Source organism: Benincasa hispida, chromosome 2 (genome assembly GCF_027475165.1).
Source record: "Benincasa hispida cultivar pf3 chromosome 2, pf3_genome.v1.1, whole genome shotgun sequence".
Classification (NCBI taxonomy): Eukaryota; Viridiplantae; Streptophyta; class Magnoliopsida; order Cucurbitales; family Cucurbitaceae; genus Benincasa; species Benincasa hispida.
Window position 1 is genome coordinate 53,599,601 of NC_143479.1, and position 27,063 is coordinate 53,626,663.

Consider the following 27,063-nt stretch of genomic DNA (forward strand, 5'->3'; position numbering starts at 1 on the left):
ATTAATATTTTTTATTTCAAATAACCAAAGTAGTGGGTGGTTATTGGATCATGATAACCGTGAGTTTAAAAGGAAAGTGGTTTCCTATTTTGAAAAATAGGTTTTTACAAAAGTTTGAAAGGATTTTTTAGTTTTCTCTCCGGCGAAAAGAAACTCATGAAAGTCGTCAAGTAAATACAGATTTACTAAACGACGGCTGGGCGAGCTAAACGATCGTGCAGGTGCAAGCTAAACGATCGTGCAGTGTTTACTAAACGATCGCATAGCTTTGCTAGACGATCATTGGCCCAAGGTACACGATCATGTAGAGTCTGTAGGCGACAGACCGAGCTAAACGATCACATAGCTTTTGCTAGACGATCACATATTTTTATCTAAATGATTGGGCATCGACCTATACGATAGGTCTCAGCCATCTCCCACTTGCCCAGTCGTGTACGCGATCGTTGTTTCCTCTGTTCGTCTGCCTCACACCAAGTCCGAACAGAGCCCACCCTATGGATTCTCACACCAAGAATACCAAGGTCGTCTTATTGGTGGTATCAGACTCAACTTGACACCGTCGAAGTTTTCTAGAGGCCGTTCGTGGTGCTATGGAGGCTATTCGTGTCGCTGAGGACGAACGCAGTGTTCGTTCGCTGTTGCAGAGGAGTTCGTGACCGAGGAGATCGCTGAGGACGAGCGCGAAGAGTTCGTGTTATGTTCGTGCGGAGTTGCGGTCGTGTAGATCGAGTGCTCGTGGTTGCAGTTGTTTGATCAGAGTCATGCAACAGAGTGTGGAGACTTTACTACCGATGTGCGTAGAGTTTGTCTTTCTATGCATTTGAGTTTATTCATGTTGTAATTTCTGTATGATTTGCATAACCGTTTGTTTGAAGTCAACTGTAAATTTTTTTGTTGATTCATGATTGTAATTTGGAATAGTCTTGTTCCGCTGCTCATGGAAATCCCGTTTTCGATTTCTTTCAAGATATGGCTTTCTAACTTGTAGTATGTCTCAACAATTGAACCCTTTCTTAATGCTTTTCAGTTTTAACTTGTATGTCACTAAGAAGGAAAAGTTTTAAACTGAATTAGGGCTAGTTTGGATTTTTATCAAAATTGATTAATTGGGCTATTAGAATTTCTAATAGGTTGAGAGGTTGACAGATTCTTTGTAATTAATTGATGCCTAATGAAAAAAACTGCATGGGAACTCTCTCTTGTTCTAGAGATTAGATAGATTCCTATCCTAGATTACATTTACCCTTTTATTTCAATTTTACACATTTATCTCTTCCACACCAAAACCCCTTCATTTATCGCTCTAGTTAGAAAATTAAATTAACGAAACCAATCGCGCTTCTCTACGAATCGACTCGGACTTACTACTGTTGCTACGTGTTAGTAATGAAGGAGTAGTTCGGTATTATAAATTTTGTTTTGACCAGATCGAAGCTTATTAACAACATAGGTTTTGGGCTCTATAAAAAATGGAGGCGACGTAGGTTTAGGGGAAGCTTATTAACGTCATCGTTGTAGTATAGTGGTGAATAATCCCGCCTGCCACGCGGGTGACCTGGGTTCGATCCCCGACAACAGCGCCAGAACAACTCTTATCAATACTAAAACATAGCAACAATGGTAAGTCCGAGTCGATCTGCAGAGAAGCGCGATTGGTTTCGTTAAGTTAGTTTTCTAACCAAAGAGATGAATTAAAAGGATAAATGTAATCTATAATAGGAGTCTATCTAATTTCTAGAGCAAGAGGGAGTTCCTATGCAGTTTCTTTCATTAGGCATTAATTAATTACACTGAATCTGTCAACCCCTCAACCTATTAGAAATTCTAATAGCCCAATTAGCCAATTTTGATAAAAATCCAAACCAGCCCGAATTCAGTTTAAAAAATTTTCTTCCTAACGACATACAAGTTAAAACTGAAAAACGTTAAGAAAAGGTTCAATTGTTGAGACATACTATAAGTCAGAAAGTCATATCTTATAGCATGATTTATTTGGAAAAAATTATAATAAGGCATACATATATTTGGTCAGAAAAAATCTAGACTTTACACATGCGATCCTAATACGTGCAACTTAATCAATCAATATTGCATAGGCTATGACGATTTTGCAAACAAGAATTTTAACAAATTAATTTGTTAGAAAAATTCATCGAAACTCTATTAATATTAAAACGAATCGATCCAAAGAATTCACAAGAGTTCAGTTAATTTAATTAGAAAGCCTTCAATAAATTAAACATAAGGCTCTTGCTCAAAGAAATTAGATAGAAATTATCTCTCAATTCATAGACAAATCAAGAACGAACCTCCAATCCATCGATTACAACCCAAAATAAAAAGCAAAACTAACCTAAGGATACTAAAAATTGAAGGGAATAGAAGAAGAAGGAAGTCTAACTTTGGCCTCCATCAATTTGGCCTTCTAAGTTCAACATTCACCTCCAAGAATCAGCATAAATTGACCTAGGGCTGAGGATAATTATATATAGAGATCAATGCAGCGTTGCAATGCTTAGAATAGCATTACAACGCTGGTGCGGCTGAAAGGAGGCGTCAAGCAAGAAGTCCAACGCATGGCTAATGCTCACTTGCGCACGCGCCTCGTTGCTTGTCCGTCAATGGTCGCAGCGTTGCAACGCTTCCTTAGAGCATTGCAATGCTGCGACCATTGACGGACAAACAATGAGGAACGCTGCGACTATTGACGCGACCATTGCAATGCTCTAGAGAAGCGTTGCAATGCTGATGCTTCTATCTTCAAGCATTGAGATGCGTTGGAATGCTAGTGATGATTCAACTCCAGAGCGTCGTGACACTTGGAGTAGCGTTGCAACGCTAAGTCCACTGCCAGATGCTCTCTACTCGCTGCTTGATGACTCGATACTCAAGCTCGTTCACTCGATAGCATTTTCTTGATTATTCGATAGACTTTTACTCGATGGTACTCGATGATGCTCAATGGCTGATCATACGCGGTGGAAACTCGATGGCATTTTGGTAATTTTAGCTTTTGTCCGGGTGTTCAAATCAACTCCAAATTGTTTCAAATTAATCCTGTTCTTCACCAAATGACTAATTCTACCTCTTGATTGCTTGATATCTACCAAATAAGGAAATAAATACGTAAAATCTAATATCGAGCTCGAATTAAACTAGGAATAATAGCTCTTTTTGAGAGCTATCATGTATCTACAACTAATGGTTTATAAATATATTGTCATGCACCATTTTGAACGGTAATGTTTTCACTAATACATTATTTTTAAATTCACGGTTTTAGTCTGCCCACTAAGAATTTGTTTGATAACTATTTGACTTTTGATTTTTAGTCTTTGAAAATTAAATCTGTAAACACTCATTCCACCTCTAGTTTTATTGTTTTGTTATCTATTTTAAAAATCAAGTCAAATATTGAAAACTAAAAAAATGTAGTTTTTAAAAGTTTTTTTTTTGTTTTTTAAATATAGTCAAGAATTAAATTTTTATATTAAAAAATATACAAACTATTATAAGAAAAAGAGAGAAAATGGACTTAATTTTAAAAAACACACCTACCAAATAGGGAATAAGTAATTTACTTCTAGATTAAATATTACATTTTAAACTTCATAATCTTACTATACATCTTAAATTCTTTTCCTAAATCTGTAATTTAACAAAATCTGGAAAATACTTAATTCAATAATAATAATAAAGTATATTTTTCTTTTAAGAAAAAAAAAAGGAAAATTAGTTTTTATTATGTTTAATTTACAATTTTTTTCCCAAAAAAAACAAAAATTATTGATCGTATGTAGTGTCATTGACGATTGTACGACTGTAGCATTCACCAAATATGATGGACATAATTGGAAAAAATAAAATTCCTTGTGGAGATTTCCACGTGTTCTCTTCTGATACGTCTGTCAGCGGATTAGAATACATGATGGGCACATCCGATTACTCTCTAAACGACCTCGATCGCGCCTCTCTCTCTCTCTCATCGTTTTTCCTTCTCCTCCTCTTCACGGCCACCAGCCTCCGTCACTTTAGGCTTCGCCAGTCAACGGCCGGTCAAAACTCTGACGAATTAGGTTTGCTACCATGATTCCCTCGCTATTTTCCTCTTGTTAATTCTCGTCTCTTTCAGTTTCTAGGGTTTAATTCTGTATTTGTTTCTCTATAATGCCATAGGGCTTTGGTTTTATTCGATTGTAATTTGTAATTGTGGTGTCTTTTATTGCCTAATGAGATATGCGTTTAAAATGGGATTTGGGTTTGGAAGTTCTCGGCATATTGAGTTTCTTAACTATGACAAGTTTTATGCTTTCTGTTTAAAATATGACTTTTTTTTTCTCTGTCATTTGCAACGTTTTTAATTCAATTACTTAAATTTGTCTCTAAATTATAGGTTTTGTTTCATTTTCTGTGTAACACCAAGGAATTTTGGTGCTAAATGTGTGAGAAATGACAGTGTGATCATGATAAAGTGAGGTACTTAATCGTATTTAGATGCCTAAATAAGTGGTTTTATATGTATCGTACTGTTAGCAATTTTAACTTGTATGATAGATTGCACTTGTTAGATATAAGCATCTTCCAAGATGTCTATTACTTTAGGGAGATTTCAACAGTTTGTGGGTTGGACTACTCCCCTTCCTGGTTCTGCCGATTTTGATGTTGGATTTTTGCTTTTGAGTGAAATTAGTCGCTAGACAGTAGAGTTTTTGAGGTTCAGTTTTTTGGTGGCTGGACCTAGAAAGGTCAATTCCAATGACTTCCATTCAAAGGAGACACCGGTTTACATGCCTATGATTCATGACCTCAATGATGTGATATTTGCCAGGAGTCAAGCAAAGATTTTGATCACGTTCTTCTCCACTCACTTCTTAACTGTTCTCTCTCTCTCTCTCTCTCTCTTGTGGAACATATTTATTTCCAAATGCTTTTAGGTGGGTTCACGGTTAACTTCTGGTGGTATGTTGATGACGACTTTTTGGAATGTTGGCTACCTCTCCATCTTTCAGGAAATCTGGAGATGAATGGGCAACTTTGAAAGTGTGGCAGATGTTAATGAGTTTTGGAATTGAACCTTTTTCTAGCATAAACTTCCTGTGGCCTTCTTTTTATTAAATATTTAGGGAGTGCGTCTTGGGTTTCGGGACCAAATGAGGTTTTGTGAAGGCTGTTGCTATCTTGTGGTGAAAAGATGGCTGCATCAGTAATTTATGATTGACCCTTTTCTTTCTCTCGTGAGCTCTTATGGATTACAAGTTAATGATATTTTTTTGGTTTGAAAATTTGTTGCAGATTGCATTTAAATTGCATTGGGAGCAAAAATGAATGGTTCTTTCCCTTTTATATTGGGTCTCATATTGGATACATAACTTGGATTTACACATTGGATTAGATGGATGCAATGGTCGAGGTTGATGGGTTGGCTCATCCTGCAGTTGTAGATGATAGTGATGTTGACCCTCATGAAGGTGAACTTAACACTGTTGAAGATTCTGTTCTTCATGATGAAGACGGAATGATCGAACCATATGTAGGCATGGAATTTGAATCCGAAGGCGACGCAAAGACCTTCTACGATGAATATGCTCGACGCTTTGGTTTTAGTTCAAAACTTGGCCAACTTAGTCGTTCTAAATCTGATGGAACCATAGTTGCTAGAGAATTTGTATGTGGTAGAGAGTGTTCAAAAAGAAAATCTGCTGATAGTTGTGATGCAATGCTTAGGATAGAGTTGAAAGATCAGGATAAATGGGTTGTCACAAAGTTTGTGAAGGAGCATAGTCATTCTACTGTCAATTCTAGTAAGATGCATTATCTAAGGCCACGCAGGCATTTTGCTGGTGCTGCAAAGACCATGACTGAAGCTTATACTGGTTCAGCAGGTGTTCCCAGTGGTGTCATGTCTGTATTAATGGATGACGACCGTGTACCTGCAGAGAAAAATCGTGGAGGTAGAACTACATCTCAAGCAGAAGCAAATCGGTCGCTTAATAATCCTTCAACTATGAATTATGCCATTAGGAATGCTGGCCGAAAGAGGACACTGGGGAGGGATGCTCAGAATATGCTGGAATATTTTAAGAAAATGCAGTCTGAGAATCCTGGATTTTTTTATGCAATTCAACTTGATGAAGATAATCGTATGGCTAATGTATTTTGGGCGGATGCAAGGTCTCGAGCAGCTTACAGTCATTTTGGTGATGCAGTTACATTGGACACAATGTACAGAGTTAACCAATTCAGAGTTCCCTTTGCTCCATTCACTGGAGTGAACCATCATGGTCAGACAATTTTGTTTGGATGTGCTTTACTTCTTGATGAATCTGAGGCTTCTTTTGTTTGGTTGTTCAAAACATTTCTAACAGCAATGAATGATCATCAGCCTGTTTCAATTACCACTGATCAAGACAGAGCCATACATGTAGCTGTTGCTCAAGTGTTTCCAGAAGCCCGACACTGCATTAGCAGATGGCATGTCTTAAGAGAAGGTCAGCAAAAGTTAGCTCATGTATGTCTCACACATCCGAATTTTCAAGTTGAACTTTACAATTGTATCAACTTGACTGAAACTATTGAGGAATTTGAGTCAGCTTGGAATTGTATCATTGAAAAATATAATTTAGGAAGAAATGATTGGCTCCTATCATTATATAATGCACGCGCTCAGTGGGTTCCTGTGTATGTCCGTGATTCATTTTTTGCTGTTATATCTCCCAATCAAGGATATGATAATTCCTTTTTTGATGGATATGTGAATCAGCAGACCACATTACCATTGTTCTTTAGACAGTATGAAAGAGCTTTAGAAAATTGGTTTGAAAAGGAAATAGAAGCAGACTTTGATACCATGTGCACTACACCTGTATTGAGGACACCGTCTCCTATGGAGAAACAGGCAGCAAATCTTTATACGAGGAAAATTTTTGCAAAATTTCAAGAGGAGCTTGTTGAAACTTTTGTCTATACTGCAAATCGAATTGAAGGTGATGCAACGCTTACCACTTTTAGGGTTGCTAAATTTGAGGATGATCAGAAGGCATATGTTGTTACGTTGAATTATCCAGATATAAGAGCTAATTGTAGTTGTCAAATGTTCGAGTATTCAGGCATTCTTTGCAGACATGTATTGACCGTCTTCACAGTAACTAATGTACTTACATTACCATCTCATTACATCTTGAAAAGATGGACAAGGAATGCAAGGAGTGGACTTGGATCAGATGAGCGTGCTATTGAGTTACATGGCCAGGAGTCTTTATCGTCAAGGTTTAATAATTTATGCCGAGAAGCAATCAGGTATGCAGAGGAAGGGGCAACTGCTCCAGAAACTTATAATGTCGCCATAACTGCACTTAAAGAAGCTGGGAAAAAAGTAGCCATTGTAAAGAAGAACGTAGCAAAAGTTACACCTCCTAGCTCTCAGGTTAGTGGGGCTGGCTATGATGAGAGGAAGACCTCAGCTTCAGCGTCAGATGCAACTCCACTGTTGTGGCCTCGTCAAGATGAAGTTATGAGACGATTTAATCTTAATGACGCAGGTCCTCCTATCCAATCCATTGCTGATTTGAATTACCCACATATAGCTCCTGTGTCCCTTCACAGAGATGATAATCCTCCTGACCACATGGTTTGTTCATTTAATTTTGCTTATTTCTTGGTTCAGAATTGTGAATATGATAAAGTTTCTAACATTGTCATTTGGTTAGGCTGTTCTGCCTTATCTGAAATCAATGACTTGGGTGATGGAGAATAAAAATTCAACCACAGGAAATAGAGTTGCTGTTATCAACCTGAAGGTACTAAAAGACGCATGATTTTCTTTTCCTGGACTTTTCAAAGAACTTTCAAGAAGTTATGATTTTTTTAGGTTTGCTGTTCTGATCTCATTTGTTTGACTTGGCACTGGTGCGGGGTGCTACTATCGTATTTGAGAACTTATTTGAAATTCACTGTCCCGCCTATTAATAATAAGCTTCTTTATTACGATTACCTTTGTAGCTACAAGACTACAGTAGGACTCCGTCTGCAGAATCGGAAGTTAAGTTTCAACTCTCAAGGGTCTCTCTGGAACCAATGTTGAGGTCTATGGCATACATCAGTGAACAGCTCTCAACACCAGCTAACAAAGTTGCTGTCATCAACTTGAAGGTACAATACTGAATGCATCTAATTTTTTGAAGTTACCTGATTTTTATGTCTCATATAAGTGTTAGGTTTTAGTAATGGAACATTCAATGGTCTAGGTCTATTGCTAAATATTAGCAATTGTGTTCCTATTTTAGAAGCACGAAGGATATGTAGTGTTCCTCTATTCATGGTTGGAGGGTGTTTACATTGACTCTTAACAGTTCTGGTGACTCTTTAGTCTTTATGTATGCTATATGCATTGCTTTTTTACTTATAAATGCCTTGTGGTTACTCTTTCTGTAAGCTATACGCTTTATTATTTTATGGCCTATTTGGATTGATTAGAGAATAAATGTTTTTTTTACGACCTTACTCTAACAGGATCTGTTCTATAGGTTATACAATTGTGTCTTTGAGTTCTAAGGAGAATAAATGTTTTTTTTAAAAAAAGTCATTTTTATTTAAACTCTTTTTATAAAAACGATTTATATACACTTTGAAAATGTTTTAAAAGCTATTTTTAGTGATTGTCAAACACTTCAACTTTTTTCAAAATGACTTATTTTCAAACTTAAATACTTGAAAAGTTAAACCAAACAAACCTTTATAAATGCATTTGCATATTCTGAAATCTATTCCATCTCAGCTTCAAGATACCGAGACAACTTCTGGAGAGTCTGAGGTTAAGTTTCAGGTCTCTAGAGATACATTGGGTGCAATGTTAAGGTCAATGGCCTACATTCGTGAGCAGCTTTCAAATGCTGTGAGTATTTTTTGCCAAAACCTTTTCTTTTTATTTTCCTTTCCTTTTTGTTGCTAGTGTCCAAAGTATCATGAACACCTATCTATTTGTAATTTTATAAATATATATATATATATATATATATATATATATAAGTAGATAACTTCATCAATGAACTGCTGGTTAACCATGTTTTGTTGATATCCCCAAAAGGATGTACACTGCAACATCTTGAGATCCGTTGATTCTATGGAAGTTTAAAAGGGAAGTGGAAATTCTTGGTCCACATAGTTGACTTGTGGAAAATTTTGTTGGTTGGATATGGTCTTAATGTCATCTCATGCTTTATGGTATCCTGGAGTCATGAAAATCTTTTGATCTTTGTGACATTTTACTAGCACCATTTTGAAATGTTATCATATTTGCAAAAGTCAATTAAAGAATGGCTGAGACTCAGTCCTCGCACCCACACAATTTTTACAATAAAAAAGGAGAAAATAAATAGGTCGCTACTTGCTAAGATTACATAAACAAGGCAGATGGGATATTGTTTGTGAACACATAGTAGCTAAATGAGTATCTAGCTTGCTAACCTTCTTGGCAACTTCACTTTCCAAGTGTCTTAAAAGTTGACTGGAGTTTATTCAGTCCTATCTCAAGTTTGGGAAGTGTTTTGTAAATAATAAAAAGCAATGTTTAATTGCCATACCTAGGGTTTAGTTGTTAATTTTTACTCTGAAAATACTTCATGTTCTTTTTAGGGGGAAAAAATATTATAATCCCTAAACCCTTCATCGGTGTTTGAGCAACTTACATAATGTCGACTAATCTCATAACACAATCACCTCATATGATAATCTCGTAACACAATCACCTCACTTGATCCTCCTACAACATTTGGTTGTTAGAATGTGAAGTTTTAATATGTCCTAAATAGGTGGTTGCCATTAAGATTAAACCAATTCCTCCAAGTCAACCAAATTTTCATCCATGAAATCACCAAGTGAAGGATATATGTGGTTTATTCTTTTCTTATTGCTTATATGTTTCCTCACATAGATGCATTTCATATTTTGCATATTTCTCTTTTCCCTTCGAAGATCCAAATCCCGTTGAGAAAAAAAGAGGAAAGTAATTGTAATTTGAGAACCAGATCCAAAAAGTCTGGAATGGGTTATTGGAATGCTGTTTACAACTTTTGAATATCTGAATTGTGCCTCTTTTTTTTCTTTTTCTTTTTTTCTTCCCCTGTTCTTACTTCTGTCAAACACTTATTTGACAGGCTGAGTCAGAACCTCTTGCAAAAAAGCAACGGAAGTAAGAACCTCATAGACACAGCTGCACATCTTACATCCTATATTTCTGAAACATCCCAATGGCGATAGCTAAAATGCTTGCTAAATCTGTGAAGATTTAAGAATGATTTACACCCCCCCTCCCCCCCAACAACCCCTTTTAGTCTAGGCTAGCCACATTTCCCTCTGTAGATGTACATGTAACACTAGATTCAAGCATCCAATGGTCCTAAGAGTCATCTTGTTGGGGCAGTGAGGGACCATATTTTATGATGCCCTCTAGCAATAGAATAGCTCCATTAGTTAGCTTGGTTTCTTCTCAATTCATGATAATTCTTAGAGATTGCTGGCGACCTCCGATATTGGTTTCTGCCGAAAGGACTGTTGTTTTTCCATTTTTATTGAAGCTTGTTGACTTCTCACTGCCCTGCCCTCGGTGCAACTGAGTCGGAGCTTTCAGCTTGCTTGCTTTCTGCCGAGGAAGGATAGAAATGGAGATCGTCGCAATCTGAATCCAAAGAAGCTGATACTCACTTGAGTCGCTAACAAAGGTCCCCCCCCTGTTTTTTTACTTCTGCAAAGAGGGTCCAGCGTGTATTGTACATAAGGGTCAACTGATATGTCTGCTCAAATGTGATAATAAGACATCAATTTCTGTGTTATTAATGTGTTTTATTTCTTTGTTGGGGTAATGGCTTTTGGTTCAGACTGATTTTCTCTCACTCATCAGGACATGGTCTGATGTTGATACAAGTAAATTGTAGATGAATAATCGTTGTAACTTTCTCTCACCTTTTCCATTTTCTTAAAATCAAAAAGTGATTCGAACCTTTGACTTATAAGAAAGGAGTAATGTACTGATTAAGTGAACAAATATTAATGTTGACAATCTTCTCAAATATTGTAGGTGATATGTTGTTTGCCTATAGGTGAAGATTTTAATCTAACATAGAAGTTTAAGTAACCTGATATTTACTTAGAGGAGGTTACTCAAAGGAGGAAAAGTTGACTTTTATTAAATCATCAAATGCTCTAACCACATTCTCTTTAAATTTATGTGGTTGAAACTTGAAAGTTGAGGTTTCTCGAGAAAAATGATTACTTGCCATAATAGGTCAAAGTGGTTTTTTTATTTTATTTTCATATTTTGAGGGTGGACAACTTTTTCATTATACAAAGAAGATTAAAATCAACCTAGAAAGTTATTTTGAGTAATTGCTGAACATTCTAAAATGACTTATTTTTTTAAAGTAAACACAACATGTATTTTAAATACACCCTTAGAGGTATTTAGAGCAAAGTCTATTCAAAGACTATAATAACCACTTCTTACTATAATAAATACTATTTTATCGTTTCTAATTAATTACAGTTAACACTATTTGAAAATCCACATTTACTACCGTATTTACTATTTTACATTTATCATTTTTTTATTCTTTGCTACATAATTTACTATTTTTTTCTTAACCTAAAATAGTTTACACCTCAAACACATACTATTATAACCCAAACTAATATAATCTACACAAACAAACTATTATAGTTCAACCATAATAACGTAAGACTATAATAACCAATTCTTTATCCCAAACGTGCAATTGCATCCAAGTTTGTGCTATGACTTAATCTTCATCTAATTTTTTTTTTTTTTTTTTTGGTTGATTCAGTCATATTTTCTCATATTTGAGAAATGAGGATAGATACAAAACAATCAAACTATATTTACTCATGGGGAACTTTTCTTGTATTTTTAAGTTTTTAGCAATCTTTTCTTCCTTATATAAGTACCACATTTTGTTTCTTTATACAAGAAGTATAGAATTAATATCATTACAGTTTTTATCCAAGTACTTTTACCCAAAAAATAAAAAATAAAACAAACCAAGAACCAAAAATTCCCTTTGGACCTCATCTAGTAGCTTAAAAGAGTTGAAGGCATAATTACAAGTCACTAGACAACTCCAAATACCGCAATTGACAAATATTGACACAAAAATAAAAAGTCGTAAACATTATATCTTACTGTTTTATATTTTATAGATGAGCCAAGGACACAACCATATTAGTGGACTCGGCAAAGAAAAACCAAAATTTAATTCATTCCTAGGTATAGCAACTTAGAATACAATTTTAAAGGTTCAAATACTTTAGCTTAGTTCCTAAAATAAATTAATTTCTGAAATTTTATCTTTCATCTAATCAAATTAAATCTAAAATTTATCCCTTTAGTTACATTAATTTACTTTTTTTATCAATCCAATTCTCTCTACTTCAGAGTTTGGATTTCTCTCTACTTCAGAGTGCACTTTCAATGTCCAATATTGTTTTTTTACTTTAATTTTCCTCAAAATTAGTCAAACAATAATAATTTTTATGTAAGAAAATACTGTGAATATGTTCTCAAATTCTATAGAAAAAATGCTAAAAAAAAATTGAAAAAAATTAAAGATTTATTGAAAACACGGCCCAAAATTTAACAAATCTAAGGGTGCAGCATCAATAAAAAGGTTTTAAAAGAATGATATAAGGAATTTCAAATAATATAACTTGGCATTGCACTAATATGGTCAACTTTTACAAGACATTGGCATTAATTAACAATTTCAAAAAGGGAAGGAAAAAAGAAGAGAAAAATCATTCACATAAGTTTTGACTATTCAGTGACCAACATCTGGAAAGAAAATTTAAGCACAATCTGGAAAACCTTCATAATGGAACATAGAGTACTATAGAACAACTTTCCAGTCTACTCATAGATGTCAAATGGGAGGCTGCCTGGGAACTGAATATCTTCTAAAATATAATTGAGCATCCTAACATTACAGTCTTAACTGTTAGAAGTTTCATAGAACAAGATTTAATATCCACAAATTTATTACTAGTTCTTACTTGACCAAAATCGACTATAATAATAATAAGAAAAAATTAGTAAAAAAGGGAATGCACACTCCTAACTTCAGAAGAATTTAAGTTCTACAAAGTTTGAAAGATGGGAATTTTTCGATCATTAAATCTCTTGCCTTCGGGTCGAATTCCTTCTTCACTAAGAATACAGAGAGTAGGGGGGCAAAAAAGCTAAAAAGTTAAATGAATGCACAATTCTCATGAACATTTGTACTTGCCCACAGCCAGAATGTGATCAACTCAATGTTCAGTTCTCACTATGGGGTGAAACAAAGCAAACTTCTTCGGCAACAAGAAGAATATAAAACAGTGACCAGGCCTAATCCGTACCAGTTTTGGAGTTGCATGCCCCCTTTCTTAGAAACACAAGTGGGCCTCTAAACTTTGCTGATGCCAAATATATCTACAAGCTTCTATAATCTATTACAGTGACTTCATCATCAGGTGCGTCTAGGTCTTGATAACTGCATGATATTTTGTTGTTAGAAATACATCAGAAAGAACTTTTACAAATAAACTTATACCAAGAAGCATCGAAGCATATGTTGGAAAAATGTGTCAGGTGATTGCTTGGTTTCTATATGTAGTAATAGAACTCTCTAAAGTTTCAGGAGTTATGATGTTACCGTATAATATAGGTCCCACAATATTCCTTCACACTTCTTTATCCACAAGGGTATGGATTATTAAAACACTTCTTTATCCACAAGGGTATGGATTATTATTTTCAAGTTGACTTTTATGAGCTGCATAGAGAAATTTAGATTAATCTGCCTAGACAGTCTACTGTACCTGAATACAACAAGGCAGGCCTATGAAAGCAACATTACAAAATGAGACCATATCGGTAGTTAAAATCAGAGCAGTTATACCTTCGTATTCGACGAGGATCCTGTCGAAAACCTGACGATAGGGCAAGGATAGGAGCAGATCCACCTAATTGGGGTCCTGGCCTTCCATTTCTACCACCACCCTCAAAAGGAGGTGGACCTCCTTGTTCCCGCAACATTCTCATTGCAACTTCAGGCGGAGCAGGGACAAAAGGTCCTAATGGACTGCGACAAAACATAAAATGTAAGATTACCGAGAATGCAAAGGGCACAAAAACGCTGAGCAGTTAAGTCAACATACCCAGCACCAGGAACGGGCATAAGCACTGGCGGTGGTATTTCAGATGCAAAAGGAGCAACGTGTCTTCCTTGTCCACCAAAAGTATCAAACATAGGATCATCAATTTTTCCACCATCCGTACCATCATTTGCTGATTGGAAGTCACTTGATTGTGGGTTCTCAGATCTATCAAATCTGTCACCCCCATTAGCCCAATTATCGCGGTCCCTGCGATTACCTCTGTCATCCTTCAGCCGACCATCTAAATTCATCCTACGTCTCGGTGGCTTATCCTTCTGCATAAGGACAGTCTCTTAATGGATTAAAAAGAAAAGGAAAGGAAAGCCAAAAAGAAATCAATTCTATACCTAAAATATTGCTAGACTGCACATATTAGCACATATTAGCACATATTTACATTGTCAGTCCAAAAAGTGGGACACTTCACACACTACAAACTAGGCATACCAAAAACCTATAGGATAAATACCCATTAGAACCGTATGATGACGAAAACAACAATCACCCAACAAAATGAAGTGAAAAATATGTTCTTATACCACCTTATAGTCAATAGTTGTGGATAAGATTAACACTAACCAACCATTCTACTGTCCTTTATGTATGTTTGCATGTGTAGTAGTTTTTATTACAATATTCAATAAAACAAGGGGATCACAATTTACACACGCCTAACTAGGGGGAAAACTGAACCTTCTATTCTTCTGTCCTTTACGTCTGTTTGTGTGTGATAGGCTTTGTTTTTTCTTGTTATTCTTCAAGGGGGGAAGTTCTGCGGTGATGAGACATGAAAACTACTGATCCAACAAAGGAAAGTTTACTATTTTTTGTTATCTAATATGTTGTCACAGGCAATGCAGCAGTTCTATGGTGATGAGGCATGAAAATTACTGATCCAACAAAGGAAAATTTACTACTCGTTGGTACCTAATATAACATACCGGAAGTGATTGTTGCATGACAGGCGTCCCTCCAGGAGCATCTGCATCACTGTGAAGAATTAAGGTATTAGTCAATAACAGCTTCCATCAATAGTGAGGGAGAATCACTGTCAGAATTTCACTTACTTCATGTAATTTTGGAAATACAGCTCTTCACGCACTTTTGAAGTCAGCTCCATCACGAGCTCTGGATGTTTCAAGTTAAGATGCTTATGTACAAACTCAGGGGCATGAAACAGCTTAGTGCAACCCTTGGCTCCACAGCCATATTTCCATCCATATTTTTCATCTCTTATCTTGCGAACATATGGATCAAAAGCTTCAAGAGCAGCAGCCTCTATTTTATCCTTGGCAGTCATCACTTCCAACAGATCCTGACCTCTCAACCTCTCTTGCCAACGCAAGTCAAGTTTCTTTTCCCACTCATCCGCACCACCAGCCATGTTAGAGTTCTTCCCCTCTTCTCTTACATGACGAAGACCTTTAGCTTCTCTTGTCTCTACCATTCCATAGTAATCTACACCATGGATGCGCCACAGATATGTGAGAAGCGTGTCCAATAGCTCAACACCCTCCAAGCCTTTCACAGTTGTCAGCCCCCTTATGATTATGACTGGGCCAGAAGAGCCACCATGTGCTTTTTCCCGACCTAGTTTGTCACTGTCAGAACCACTTAAAATATTTTCTTCTATTCCTTTCTCAGAATCAAGTTTACGGACAAGAGCTTGAGCTTGTTCAATGTCAATCTGGATTCTTCTTGGTTCCGAACTAACAGGGTGGGCCTTAGGAGCAGCAGAGAGAAGATCCATTTCTTTTGCTGGTCCTCTACCATGACGCCTCCGTTTGCCATCATTGTCTGCTTCATCATCTGAATTTGGTTCACTAGCATGCCCTGATTTATTTGTAGCTGCTGCATTAATCCCTGGACCTCTGCATCATAAAATAGAACAGCACTGCTTTACCATCACAACTGAAATTTTCTGAATCCAAACATAATTGTGGAAATTCCAATCTTACAAATCCAGTGTCCCACTTTGCAGGTCAAGCAAAAAATCCTTAGCAGTTCTTTGTGCAAGTTCATTCCTCCTTTACACACCATCCAAATATTAGAATAAACCACAAGAAAAAATAAATAAATAAATAAATAATATATATATATATATATATATATATAAAAGAGAAAATCAAGAAAAAATGCCAATTTCATGTCCACTAATTTAAGATGATAAAAATGTGAAGAAATTAACCACAACTATAAGAACTCCATCTTTTGGGGAAGATGATCAGAAAAACACCTTTCAATGACAGTAACTAGGTTGGTCGGATGATATTTGTCTCTCAACCTAAATAGACAAAAGAGATGAATTAGGAAAAATAGCAAATGGAAAGGAAATTCAGATGTAAAATACAAGAAGTACCATTCTTCATCCTTGTGAGAATCAAAAAAAGCTTGTTTCTGGGTTGTAATATACTCTGACTTGTATTCTTGATATCTGAAATCAAAACCGAAGTTGTTCCACAAAAATAAAAAGAACTAAACTCATACAATTAAATCAGAAAAATCAAAAGCACATTTAGAAAATACCTGCGCTCAGCTTCAGCAGGCAGTATATCATCTTCAAGTTCTTGAATAAATTGCTTGTATGTCATCAAGCCTTCTCTGAAATCACAAATTATCATCATTGCATTGAAAGTAAAGTTAAAAGGATGAGGTAAGAACAAGCATTCCAATAAAATTATGAGGCAAATCAAGACAATGAATAAATACAATCTTGCAATACAAAACAGTGCAGGAAATTCGGAGAGGCCTAGTTTAAGCCACAAATTTCAAAACTTTTTTCTAAATGTTGGATAATTATCGACATGAAAGTTGGACGCTTTATTCGGTGATATTATTTACTTCAATTTTACTATAAATTGTATGGTTCCAATGATTCCTAGTCCTACTCAACAAATTTGGAGTTCAACCTTCAAATTAAGGGATAAATATAACTGAATTTGATGCTCGCCCGTGCCGCATTTTTCAATAAGAGCCATAACAAAGTAGAGACGATCAGGCATCCCCCAAATTATACATATATATATATATATATATATAAATGAAGATTACAGAACATCTCTCCATGGCATTGATAAAATAACTATATTTTTTAATAAACGAACTTTACTTCCATATGAATAGTAATTCCAATGTACACAATAATCTTTGTATAGAAAATTACACACTTCAATAGTTTAATTAGATAGACCACAACAAAATAAAGGAAAAGATAAATCAACCCAAAACAACTTTTAAAAATGATATGCACAAAGTAAAAATACAAAACTATTAACCCTCAACTCAGTAATTCAAAGAGGCAATCAAGCATACAAGTCCCCAAATAACTAAAAGAATATTCGAGGGGAAGCAAATTGAATGAGAACAAAAGTTTAATGTAGCACAAAATCAAGCATTTTCTTGTAGGGCATTATCTATATTTCTTCATTGCAATTATGTTCTCAACTTATGTAAGTATAGTACCAATTGACTTGCTGATTTGGGAACTCCTACCAGGAGTACAATCATATTTAAGTTGCAAGTTGTCTTACAACAAGGGAAAGTGTTTTTATTTAAAATTATATATAACCCAGTACTCAGGAAGTCTCTAACCAATCAGTGAAGGATCCTCCCCTTCCCCTTTAATTATATCTCCCAAAAGTGGTCTTAAAAACATTAGTCGCAAAAACAGCACTTCAAATTTGAAAGGAACCACAAATAATGGAGGACAAGGTGCTTTATATGCTAAGAAAAAACCATCCAAACGCCAAAATAGTCAAGCATAACCATCCATCACTGAAGAGAAGAAATAACCCAAAAACATGGTTGCATTTTCAGTAATCGCTGCCTTAACAAAATTCAAATAGAAAAGGCAGAAAAGAAGGCCCGTACAGCATCAAAATTTTGGCAAGATGCGATTCTTCCAAAAGTCAGTTATTTAACTTCAAAACAGCATAATTAGAAAGGGCAAGGGAAAATGTATTTTTCCTACCATACAGCTACAGACAGGAAACGCCCATCGTTTTCCCAATTCAAGAGCAAATTCACTCTCAAAAGCAAGGATTTTACACTCTGTTTTTAATGCCATTGTCAATCCACCCTTTGCAGTTTGCAATAAGCAATGTTTTCTTGTTGCATTGTTATTATAGTTCCATTCCAGACCTAACCTGCTAGCTTGGTCATGATTTACCCATGATATCTTGTGCAGCACAGAAAATAGATCACATGTTCATGCAGAAACTAACACAATAACACTATGTAAGCATTTTCAGAAAGATATCACAGGACTTATCGATTATGTGATAGAGACGACGAATGATTTGTGACTGAATGCTAACCTTTGGCCACCTCCTGCATTGAGTGCATCACCATGCCCACCACGACTAGAATCCCAATCTGGAGAACACAGCTTAGAGAAAATAAGAAAATTGTTTGGGAGTACCTTATACATAACATTGGAAATCCAGATCTAAGCATCAATTCGAACAAAATGTCCGACACTACCAGAGACATACAAATTTTTCTGGAAACATTTCTACAACTGTTAAACACTGAAAAACAGAAACTGGTATTATCCATACAACAATGCAAAATTGAGAGTTAGGAAGCAAGAAGATGCTGAGTTCTAATTCAAAAGCCATAAACAGTACCCGATGCAAAAGATCTCAACATGTGAATTTCCAGATTTATACTGAACTTTACAGATCTAAATAAACTAAAGATTACTTATACGTACTTTATACAGTTTGGCTCACAAACATAGGGAGCTATAGGTCTCCGAAAATAATTGAACTGAAATGTATTGAGAAATAACAAGTTATTCTGCCAGTATAGCATTACTAATTGCCCTATTGAGATATACCATAGGGGGACATCATAAGAATGATATCACATTTAGACAAGAGGACAAAAGATAAAGCCATTCAAAAATCTCTCTTTAATATTAACTCAGTCTGGCATAATCCTGCACCAGAAAAGAAAATGAGAAAAACTCTTCTCCATAAATTGGCTAAAAGGGCTGACACTGGCCAAAGAAATGGGTACAAAACACTATACAACATCTCATCTTCCAAACCAATGAATATTTTTGCATTCGCAACAAAGAATAAGGTGAAATCTCAAAACTTCCCATTGGCCTAATTGAAATTTAAATATATCATGTTCTATAACAATATCTCAAAAATACAAAATAGGCTAAGTTTGCATAAGTATACACCATAGTTATGAAAAGGCTGAGTTTATTTTATCAGTCAATAGAAACACCACCTTGATAGCCACCAGATGAACGACCCATGTACCGACCTAGAGGTCTTTCATCAACATATCCAGGCCGGCCTCGCATTTCCCGCTCGTATCCCCCACCATAATCATAACCAAACCTTGGAATAAGATAAAGTAGATAGATAAATAAATAGAACATATCAATACTCAAATGACAGACCCTAAGCATTAGTCAATAAAAATGCTATGCCCACAGTCATAATACGAGGAACAGCTTTATCAAGGGAAAAAGAACTTTGATTAAAAACTCAAAGCAAGCAATAAACCCAAATATTCGAGAAAAGAAATAAAAATTCAGAACCAAATCCACAAAACACATTAGTATTTAAAAAGTACCGGGGGCACAAATAGAAGATGAACACTGACGAGGGAGCATCAAAAAAGTGAGCAGAGGTGTCCATTGTAATAGAAATTACAACTAGGCCCATTAAGTTAAACGTCGCGCTCTTACATGAAGGTAGGGGTTAGGGGGGTAAAGAGAGGATGGGGATTGAGAAAATACAAGATAGGTGAAGTAGCATCTCTGACTGTTGACACCATTAAGAAAAACATAGAAGGCCTACAACAAGCAGAGCAAAAAACATGGAATGAACATTAATCCTCTATGATATGGTTCGTCCCCTATATATCTATTTGTACATGTAATGGGTTGAGCCATTAAAACTCAAAATGGGATGAAATATTTTGTCTCAAACGAAATGGGAGGAACCATTTATCTTAAAGGCTATGTGTGAAACATTATTTGTCTCATGCGTAAGGTGCTTGTCGAGTTTAATCTTTCTGTTCAAAAATGGCTTCCAGTGTCAGTTAATGGTTCAAACATATGACCTTAGAAGTTCTTAGTAGCAATTAGAACCCCACAACCAATAATTAATAAGAACATTCTCATCATTTAAATGAAAATCAACTCTAGAATCCAAAAATGCCATTTTAATTTCAAATGCAGGGAATTCAGCTCCAAATCTTCAGAATAAGAATTAAGCTCAACAAATCAAAACAGTTCCCCACCCACTCACCTCCTATCGCCAGGCCCGAAACCTCCTCTAGGGCTTCCTTTTCTTCCATCATACCCACCATCATCCCTCCTGGAACGCTTGTAAGGTGGAGGAGGAGACCGTCTGGGAGGCGAGTGTCTACGATCCCTGTAAGGCGGTGGAGGACTAAGACTGCTTCGACGTTTATAATCCCTATCTCTATCTCTATCCCTGTCCCTCGGAGGCAGCGAAGGTGGAGAGCGATTACGATCGTAATTATCACCGCGTCGATACGGAGGACGATCAATATCCCGTTCGTCTCTCCTATCTCTCTCATCTCTATCCCTTCTTCTGGAGGGAGGAGGAGGACCGACAGCTGGCTGCGACGGCGGCGAGGAATGAGGTTGCTCCTCAGACGATTTCTCTTGACGATCACGACGGCGGTCCAACGACTCGTCGGCGGCGGTGGCCATGTTCATAACCTCGGCCATGATTTTACACAGCAATTGAAAAAGAAGACGAAGAAATGAAACCCTAAAACGAACCCAAAGCGTCGGAGAAGTGAGGTCGAGAAAGTCCGGAGTTTCATTCACTGATCTGACAAACGTGTGAGATTAATCCCATGCGGCAGCTCTACGTTTATTTAAGGTGCCTTACAATTTTTATGACGTGGCGTGTTATGATTGGATCGAGGTGCCACGTGAGTACCGTCGTCGCATGCGTCGGACAGGGTTATTTTCGGGCTTTTACTGTACTTTTACTCCCACTTTTCTACCTCCATGTACAAAGGGGAGGGGAGCATAGGTTCTTTTACCAAAATACCCTTAATTGAGTTATGCGCTTTTAGGTAGAAAAATTACCATTTAGATCCCTAAGGTTTGAGTATGATTTTCAAGTTTTGAAAGGTTACAGTCTCATTCTTGAATTTTAAAATTAGTTTTCATATGATTTCTATAGTTAGAAAATGAGTTGTGAGTTTAGTTTTCATTTAGTTCTAGATTTTAAGAAATATTTTTATATTCAAGTTTTCGATAATGTTCATTTTTAATCTTAATTCTCTGTCACCTTTAAAATTATTTTAAGTTAATCAAAAAAAAAAAGTTAACATCAATGACAAATACAATCGTACTCCAAAAATAATAATAATAAGTAAATAGTTAAATGTTAATTAAATAGTTTTAAAAACAAGCAAAAAAAAAACGACAACAACTTAAAATCAATACTATAAGTGTAACCTCTTGAAAATCAATGGATTTGATGGAAACTAAACTTTCTTCCAACCTATGTTGAACTAGAATTAAAAATGGAAAACTAAACTCAAAAGTTTGAAAAAGTTATGTTTTAAACTTTACGTATCAAAGGGGAATTATACTCAAAACTTAGGGACAACAAAATATATTTGTTTCCACTCTTTTTAGTTCAATAATTATTGAGATGGGTATGAAGTCATCAACCTTCTAAACGTTAATCGGTAACTCGTCCATTCAATTTTAATTGGTCAGTACTAAAATAACATAGTATTTGAAATCATATTAGATTTGTGGAAGCCTTTAAAAAATTAGTTTAGCAATGTTCGAAATTCTGAGGTTTACATCAATGATATAAGTGTTAGGATTGCCCTAAATCTCGTGGGTCCTATAATTTGTAATTGTATTGTACAAACAGTTTATTTATTTAATGAAATTTGAGGTATTTTATTCGACATTTAGTAATATTAACCCACAAAACCAATAAACAAACATCCAAGATTATCTTCTGTAGCTTAAACATGTATGGAGAGACATACGGGTGGATTGTGTTTTAGTGGTAATCTGAATGGTCTGTAGTAGATGAATAAGATTAGGTACCTTATCTCAGTGGCACTACAAATACGACCCACTTTGTAGAAATTAAAATCGTTGTAAAGTTCTACAAATGACCTGATATTGATTATTCATGTAGAGACATGTGAGTAGATGTGTTCTATACAAGAGAGTTTATATAAGACCGGACCACAAGATAAATAGTCTCGTTATATAACACCATTAATAGTAAAGACTTATATTTGACCAGGATGATCATATGACATAACATGAATCCTAAGGGGCTGTTTGGGGCACTGAGTTGAGATAGAATGTCTGAAGTTCATATATCTGTGGAATTTATATATCTATGTTTGGGGTGCATAGTTATTTAGTCTGAGTTCATATGTTTGTGTTTGGGGTGCAAAGTTGAATTCATATGTTTAGGTATCTGATGTAGTTTTTTGAACCCTGAATAATATGCTTTTATGATTACTATTTTTTTTCTATTCAATAATTCTACCCGTATTTGTTTGAATAAAATATGGATTGCAATTTTTTATTTTAATCTTTATAACTTTTCTTTCTTTCTTTCTTTCTTTCTTTCTTGGGCAATGAACAACAATTAACCCATTACATTTTTGTATAAAAATATGGTTAAATAAAATGAAAAGCTAAAGCGAAATCAAAACTTTCTAAGCAATTCCATGAATTTCATTATCATCTTATTTTTTTTCTTCTTATCCCTGTTGTTGCTCTGTATGTTTGCTATGTCGTGTATTTTTTTTTTAATTAAATCCCCCCATCATCGTAACAACCAATGGAATGTTACCACAATTTCACTTTCATTTCCTCTAAATTTGGAGGATCATCAAAGGACAAGACTCTATTTTTTACTAATTTTTGCTAAAAAATGTTATAGGATTTTTTCTTTCATTTTATGGTTTTTTTTTTTTTTTTGTTATATGTTACATACTTTTCAACTACATATATATTTTTCGTCTAAATATTCTTAACACTCATTTGTTATGTGAATTCACTACGTATAAATATTGCACTTAATGTAGACAAAATAATATTTTTGTTTATATAATCAACAACCCTACAACATACTTTATAGTAAGTCATATAGTAGTCGGAAATGGTTGTCGAAGTTGATTATCGAAGATGATTTTTTGCTGGAGTTTGTAGTCAGAGCTTGAAGTTGGTCACATGAAGGTGTATTGGAGTTGGTTGTCGAAGTTTTTCATCAGAGGTGGTTTTCAAATTTCGGAGTTGGTTGGGCAAAAGTGTCGTCGAAGTTGATCATTGAATATGATTTTCGCTGAAGATTGTAGTCGGAGGTGACTGTTGAAGCTCAAAAGTTAGTCACATGAAGGTGGTATTAGAGTTGGTTGTTGGAGTTTTTCGTCGAAGATGATTGTCGAAGCCTCGAGTTTATCGTCGGAGTTGCTCGCTCAAAAGTGGTCATCGAATATGATTTTCATTGGAGTTTGTAGCCGGAGATGGTTGTTGAAGCCTACGAAGGTGGTTGTCAGAGTTGGTCGCGCGAAGTTTGTTGAAGCTCGGAGTTGGTAGCCAAAGCTTTTCATCGGAGGTGGTTGTCAGAGTGAATTCCATCGCCGGAATTGTCTCGGAGGTGGTTGTCAGAGCCCGGAGTTGGTCGCCGGAGTTTCTATCGGAGGTGGTTGTCAGCATCCAGAGTTGGTTGCCGAAATTTTCATCAGAGGTGGTTGTCAGCGTCCAGAGTTGGTTGCCGAAATTTTCATCAGAGGTGGTTGTCAGCGTCCATAGTTGGTTGCCGAAATTTTCATCAGAGGTGGTTGTCGGAGCCCATAGTTCGTTATCGAAGTGTGACAATGGCCAATGGGTAGAGCCACTAAAAACATGTGAATAATGAAGAGCTTGGATGAGTTGGTAAAATATACCAACTCAACTTCAATAACATTTAAAGTTGGTGGGCAAACAATGAGTTGATATATCTAACTCAATTCAACTCATGTTGGTGAGCCAAACACCTCCCAAGTGAGTTGTGAACTCATATCTATGAAGGCGGTTCTTTGATTTGCATGGGTGAGAGTGGCCATTTCGGTAACTTAATTGTAAGATTGTATCAACAGTAGCAAAAGCACAAGGATCATCTAAGTACTCAAATTCACTAATTTTGGCAAAATATAAATCATGCTTTTGCATAAACAAGTGAATTTCAAGACATACCTCTTGTAAAACTTCTTCAAAGCTCCTTCACCGGTTTTTATCTTCTCCAAATCTTGTTGTAGATCACCTCAAAATCTTCTCCATCATTCTCCTGGTGCTCTAGATTGAGTTGTGGGACTTAAAACAAGCTTAAATCAAGGGTAGAAGGAGAAATGCTCACTACAGAAAACTAGCTGAAGAACTATTTCTTCAAACCAAATTTTCTCTCAAAATCTCTATCGATTGCATGCCCGATTTTCACTCCAGTCTAGCTCATGCTTGGAGAAGACAAGACCAAGCAAATGCTTCATGTGTAAGGAACTACAAAGATGGATAGTGGAAAAACTACATTTTCCATTTAAGTATTTGGTTTTCTAACTTTCCTTTTCAATTTTATCATAAAATCAAATTTTGATTTTAAAAAATCTATTTTGATTTTAAAAAATAAAATTGAATTAATTTCATAAATTAATTATTAAGTAAAACTTAATTAATTTAATATCAAATATTAAATTAATTTTAACACATATCCATCTTTATATATTTAAATCATTTTTAAATATATAAATTCTCCTAATCCATTTAATTCTTAAATTAAACACGTAATTATATCTCATACAATTACTAATTCTTTTAATTCAAATTTGAACGTTTCAAATTAACTTATCACGCTATTCTAGAGCTAGTCCGTTACGAGCTAGTAAGGGGACCTCGCAGACCTACAGATCATGGGCTCCAACGATCCGAGATTAATTGGTTAAACTCATTATATCAGATTAATCTCCATTTGTTAACTAATGGGTCACTCCACTAAAGCTCGTAGTTGTACTCCCCTCACTGTAGATATATTGTGACCACATGATTTTACCATAATTAGCAAGTCAAACCTTCACAGGTTGTTCGTAATAACGGTTGGGTCAAATATTTGTTTTACCCCAAAATTACGTCTTATTCCTCAAGTCCCTACTGATCCTCTAATGAACAACTGGTTTGTGATCCAATCACTAAATCAAACTCTCTCAACCCAGTGAGAGGGTGGGGCCTCTTGTTCAAGACCTGGATTCAGTACTTGAGAAAACAACATTTCTCCTATCCCTAAATAGGGTAGGCGTGAATTTCGTCTTACACTTTATGTCCTCAACCATCTATCCGGTCTTACCCCTGAAATGAGAGTCTTATTGGGTCAGTGTTGTTGAGTCAACCCTCGACTATACAAATCTAAGGGCAATCCTGAATAAATAGAAGTTCATAGTTAGCTCAAAATTAAGATCGAGTTATCTAGGTCATTTAGGTGAAATAGTCAATCTTAAACAGTAAACAACGTTACAAAGTAAGAGTGATTTATTTCTTGGCCCTGATCTTATGCAAACTCGTTGCATAGAACACCCCCACTCTTCGTGTCATAACATGTATGAATTAGGATCACGTCGTATGTAGCACTTTACAACTCTTTGTAACAACTACAAAGTAGGTCGTATCTAATGGTGTTACCAGAATGAGGTACCTAACCCCATTCATGTACCATAGATCATTTTAACTATTTACTCGAACCCGATCCACTCTCATGTCTCCACATAAAGTTCAAGTACTCATACAATAGTCATGGGTCTTAGTTTATTAGATTTAGACTTTCATACAATTTATGAGATCAATAGCAAGTATATTAATAATAGAAGATGTTTATTATTTTACAAACTGCGAGTTTTTAGGACATAAAACCCAACATCAATGTACCTACCATTTTGGGGATTCGTCTGATTGGGAAGCTAGGAACACAACTAATAAGACGAAATTCACTTCTTTCCTAATGTCGGAGTAACTAGATAAATTGCTCATTTAATGGTTGATTATGGGGTTTGAACAATGTGGTGTCACACCCTCTCTTGGCTCGAGAGGGGTTTGGTCATAGTTAGATTATGACTTATTGTTCATTAGAGGGGTTAGTGATACTTAATGAGTTAAATGTAACTACAGGGGCAAAATGGTAATTTTGCCCCAATTGTACTTACGAGCAATTTGTGAAGGGTCATCAACCGCTGACTTGTCACTATCCAATTGACACATAAGTATATATGTAGTGTGAAGAGTGCAACTGTCAATCTTTAGTGGAGTGACCGACAGTTAATGAAAGTTGGGCAATTTAATTAAAGGAGTTTAATTAATTATCCAAGTATCGTTGGAGCTTCAATCTATAGGTTCATAAGGTCCTATTTGTAGCTCAACTGGGATTATCGATAATCAAATTAATTTTGGATTAATTTGAAATGTTCAAATTAATTTAGGGAATTAATTATATATGATATGATTAATTTAAATTAATTATATGTGATATAATTAATATAATGTATTTGATATATTATTATATAAACTTTTTTATAGAGAAAATAAATATTTAATTATGATTCAAATATTAATTATATGAATTGGATTCATATAATTAATTTTAATATAAATTTAATTCATATTAAATATTATATGTTAATTGAGATAATTTTAAACTATCGGTTATATTATATTTGATATAATGTAAACTATAGGTTATATGTTATATTAGATTAAACATATAGTATAATATATGTTATATATAATATTGTTAGTATATAATCATATATCAAATAAGTTAAAATTAGTTTTAATTCATTTTTTAA

The 27,063-nt window shown here is 35.3% G+C and overlaps 2 protein-coding genes across 3 annotated transcripts; one reads left to right on the forward strand and one right to left on the reverse strand.

Annotated features, from left to right (window-relative positions):
- Positions 1-3,933: 3,933 nt before the first annotated feature.
- FRS3 (FAR1-related sequence 3) lies at positions 3,934-10,859 on the forward strand. Its single transcript, XM_039023091.2, has 6 exons — positions 3,934-4,079; positions 5,296-7,630; positions 7,710-7,799; positions 8,002-8,151; positions 8,777-8,893; positions 10,155-10,859. The coding sequence occupies exons 2-6, from the start codon at positions 5,396-5,398 to the stop codon at positions 10,191-10,193; spliced, it is 2,631 nt and encodes an 876-aa protein (XP_038879019.1). The 5' UTR covers positions 3,934-4,079; positions 5,296-5,395; the 3' UTR covers positions 10,194-10,859.
- Positions 10,860-13,095: 2,236 nt separating this feature from the next.
- SE (C2H2 zinc-finger protein SERRATE (SE)) lies at positions 13,096-21,049 on the reverse strand. 2 transcript variants are annotated; one of them, XM_039022989.2, is made up of 12 exons: positions 20,481-21,049; positions 19,450-19,562; positions 18,522-18,579; positions 16,732-16,806; positions 16,565-16,639; positions 16,442-16,489; positions 16,164-16,232; positions 15,273-16,076; positions 15,147-15,195; positions 14,206-14,480; positions 13,947-14,129; positions 13,096-13,538 (listed from the first exon to the last, which is right to left on the reverse strand). In XM_039022989.2, exons 1-12 carry the CDS (start codon positions 20,927-20,929, stop codon positions 13,478-13,480), a joined length of 2,259 nt encoding a protein of 752 aa, XP_038878917.1. In that variant the 5' UTR covers positions 20,930-21,049; the 3' UTR covers positions 13,096-13,477. The 2 variants fall into 2 exon arrangements, 1 of the variants encoding a protein (XP_038878917.1); XR_016527738.1 differs by having other exon boundaries at positions 13,254-13,538; positions 13,701-14,129; positions 20,481-21,048.
- Between the last annotated feature and the right edge of the window lie 6,014 nt (positions 21,050-27,063).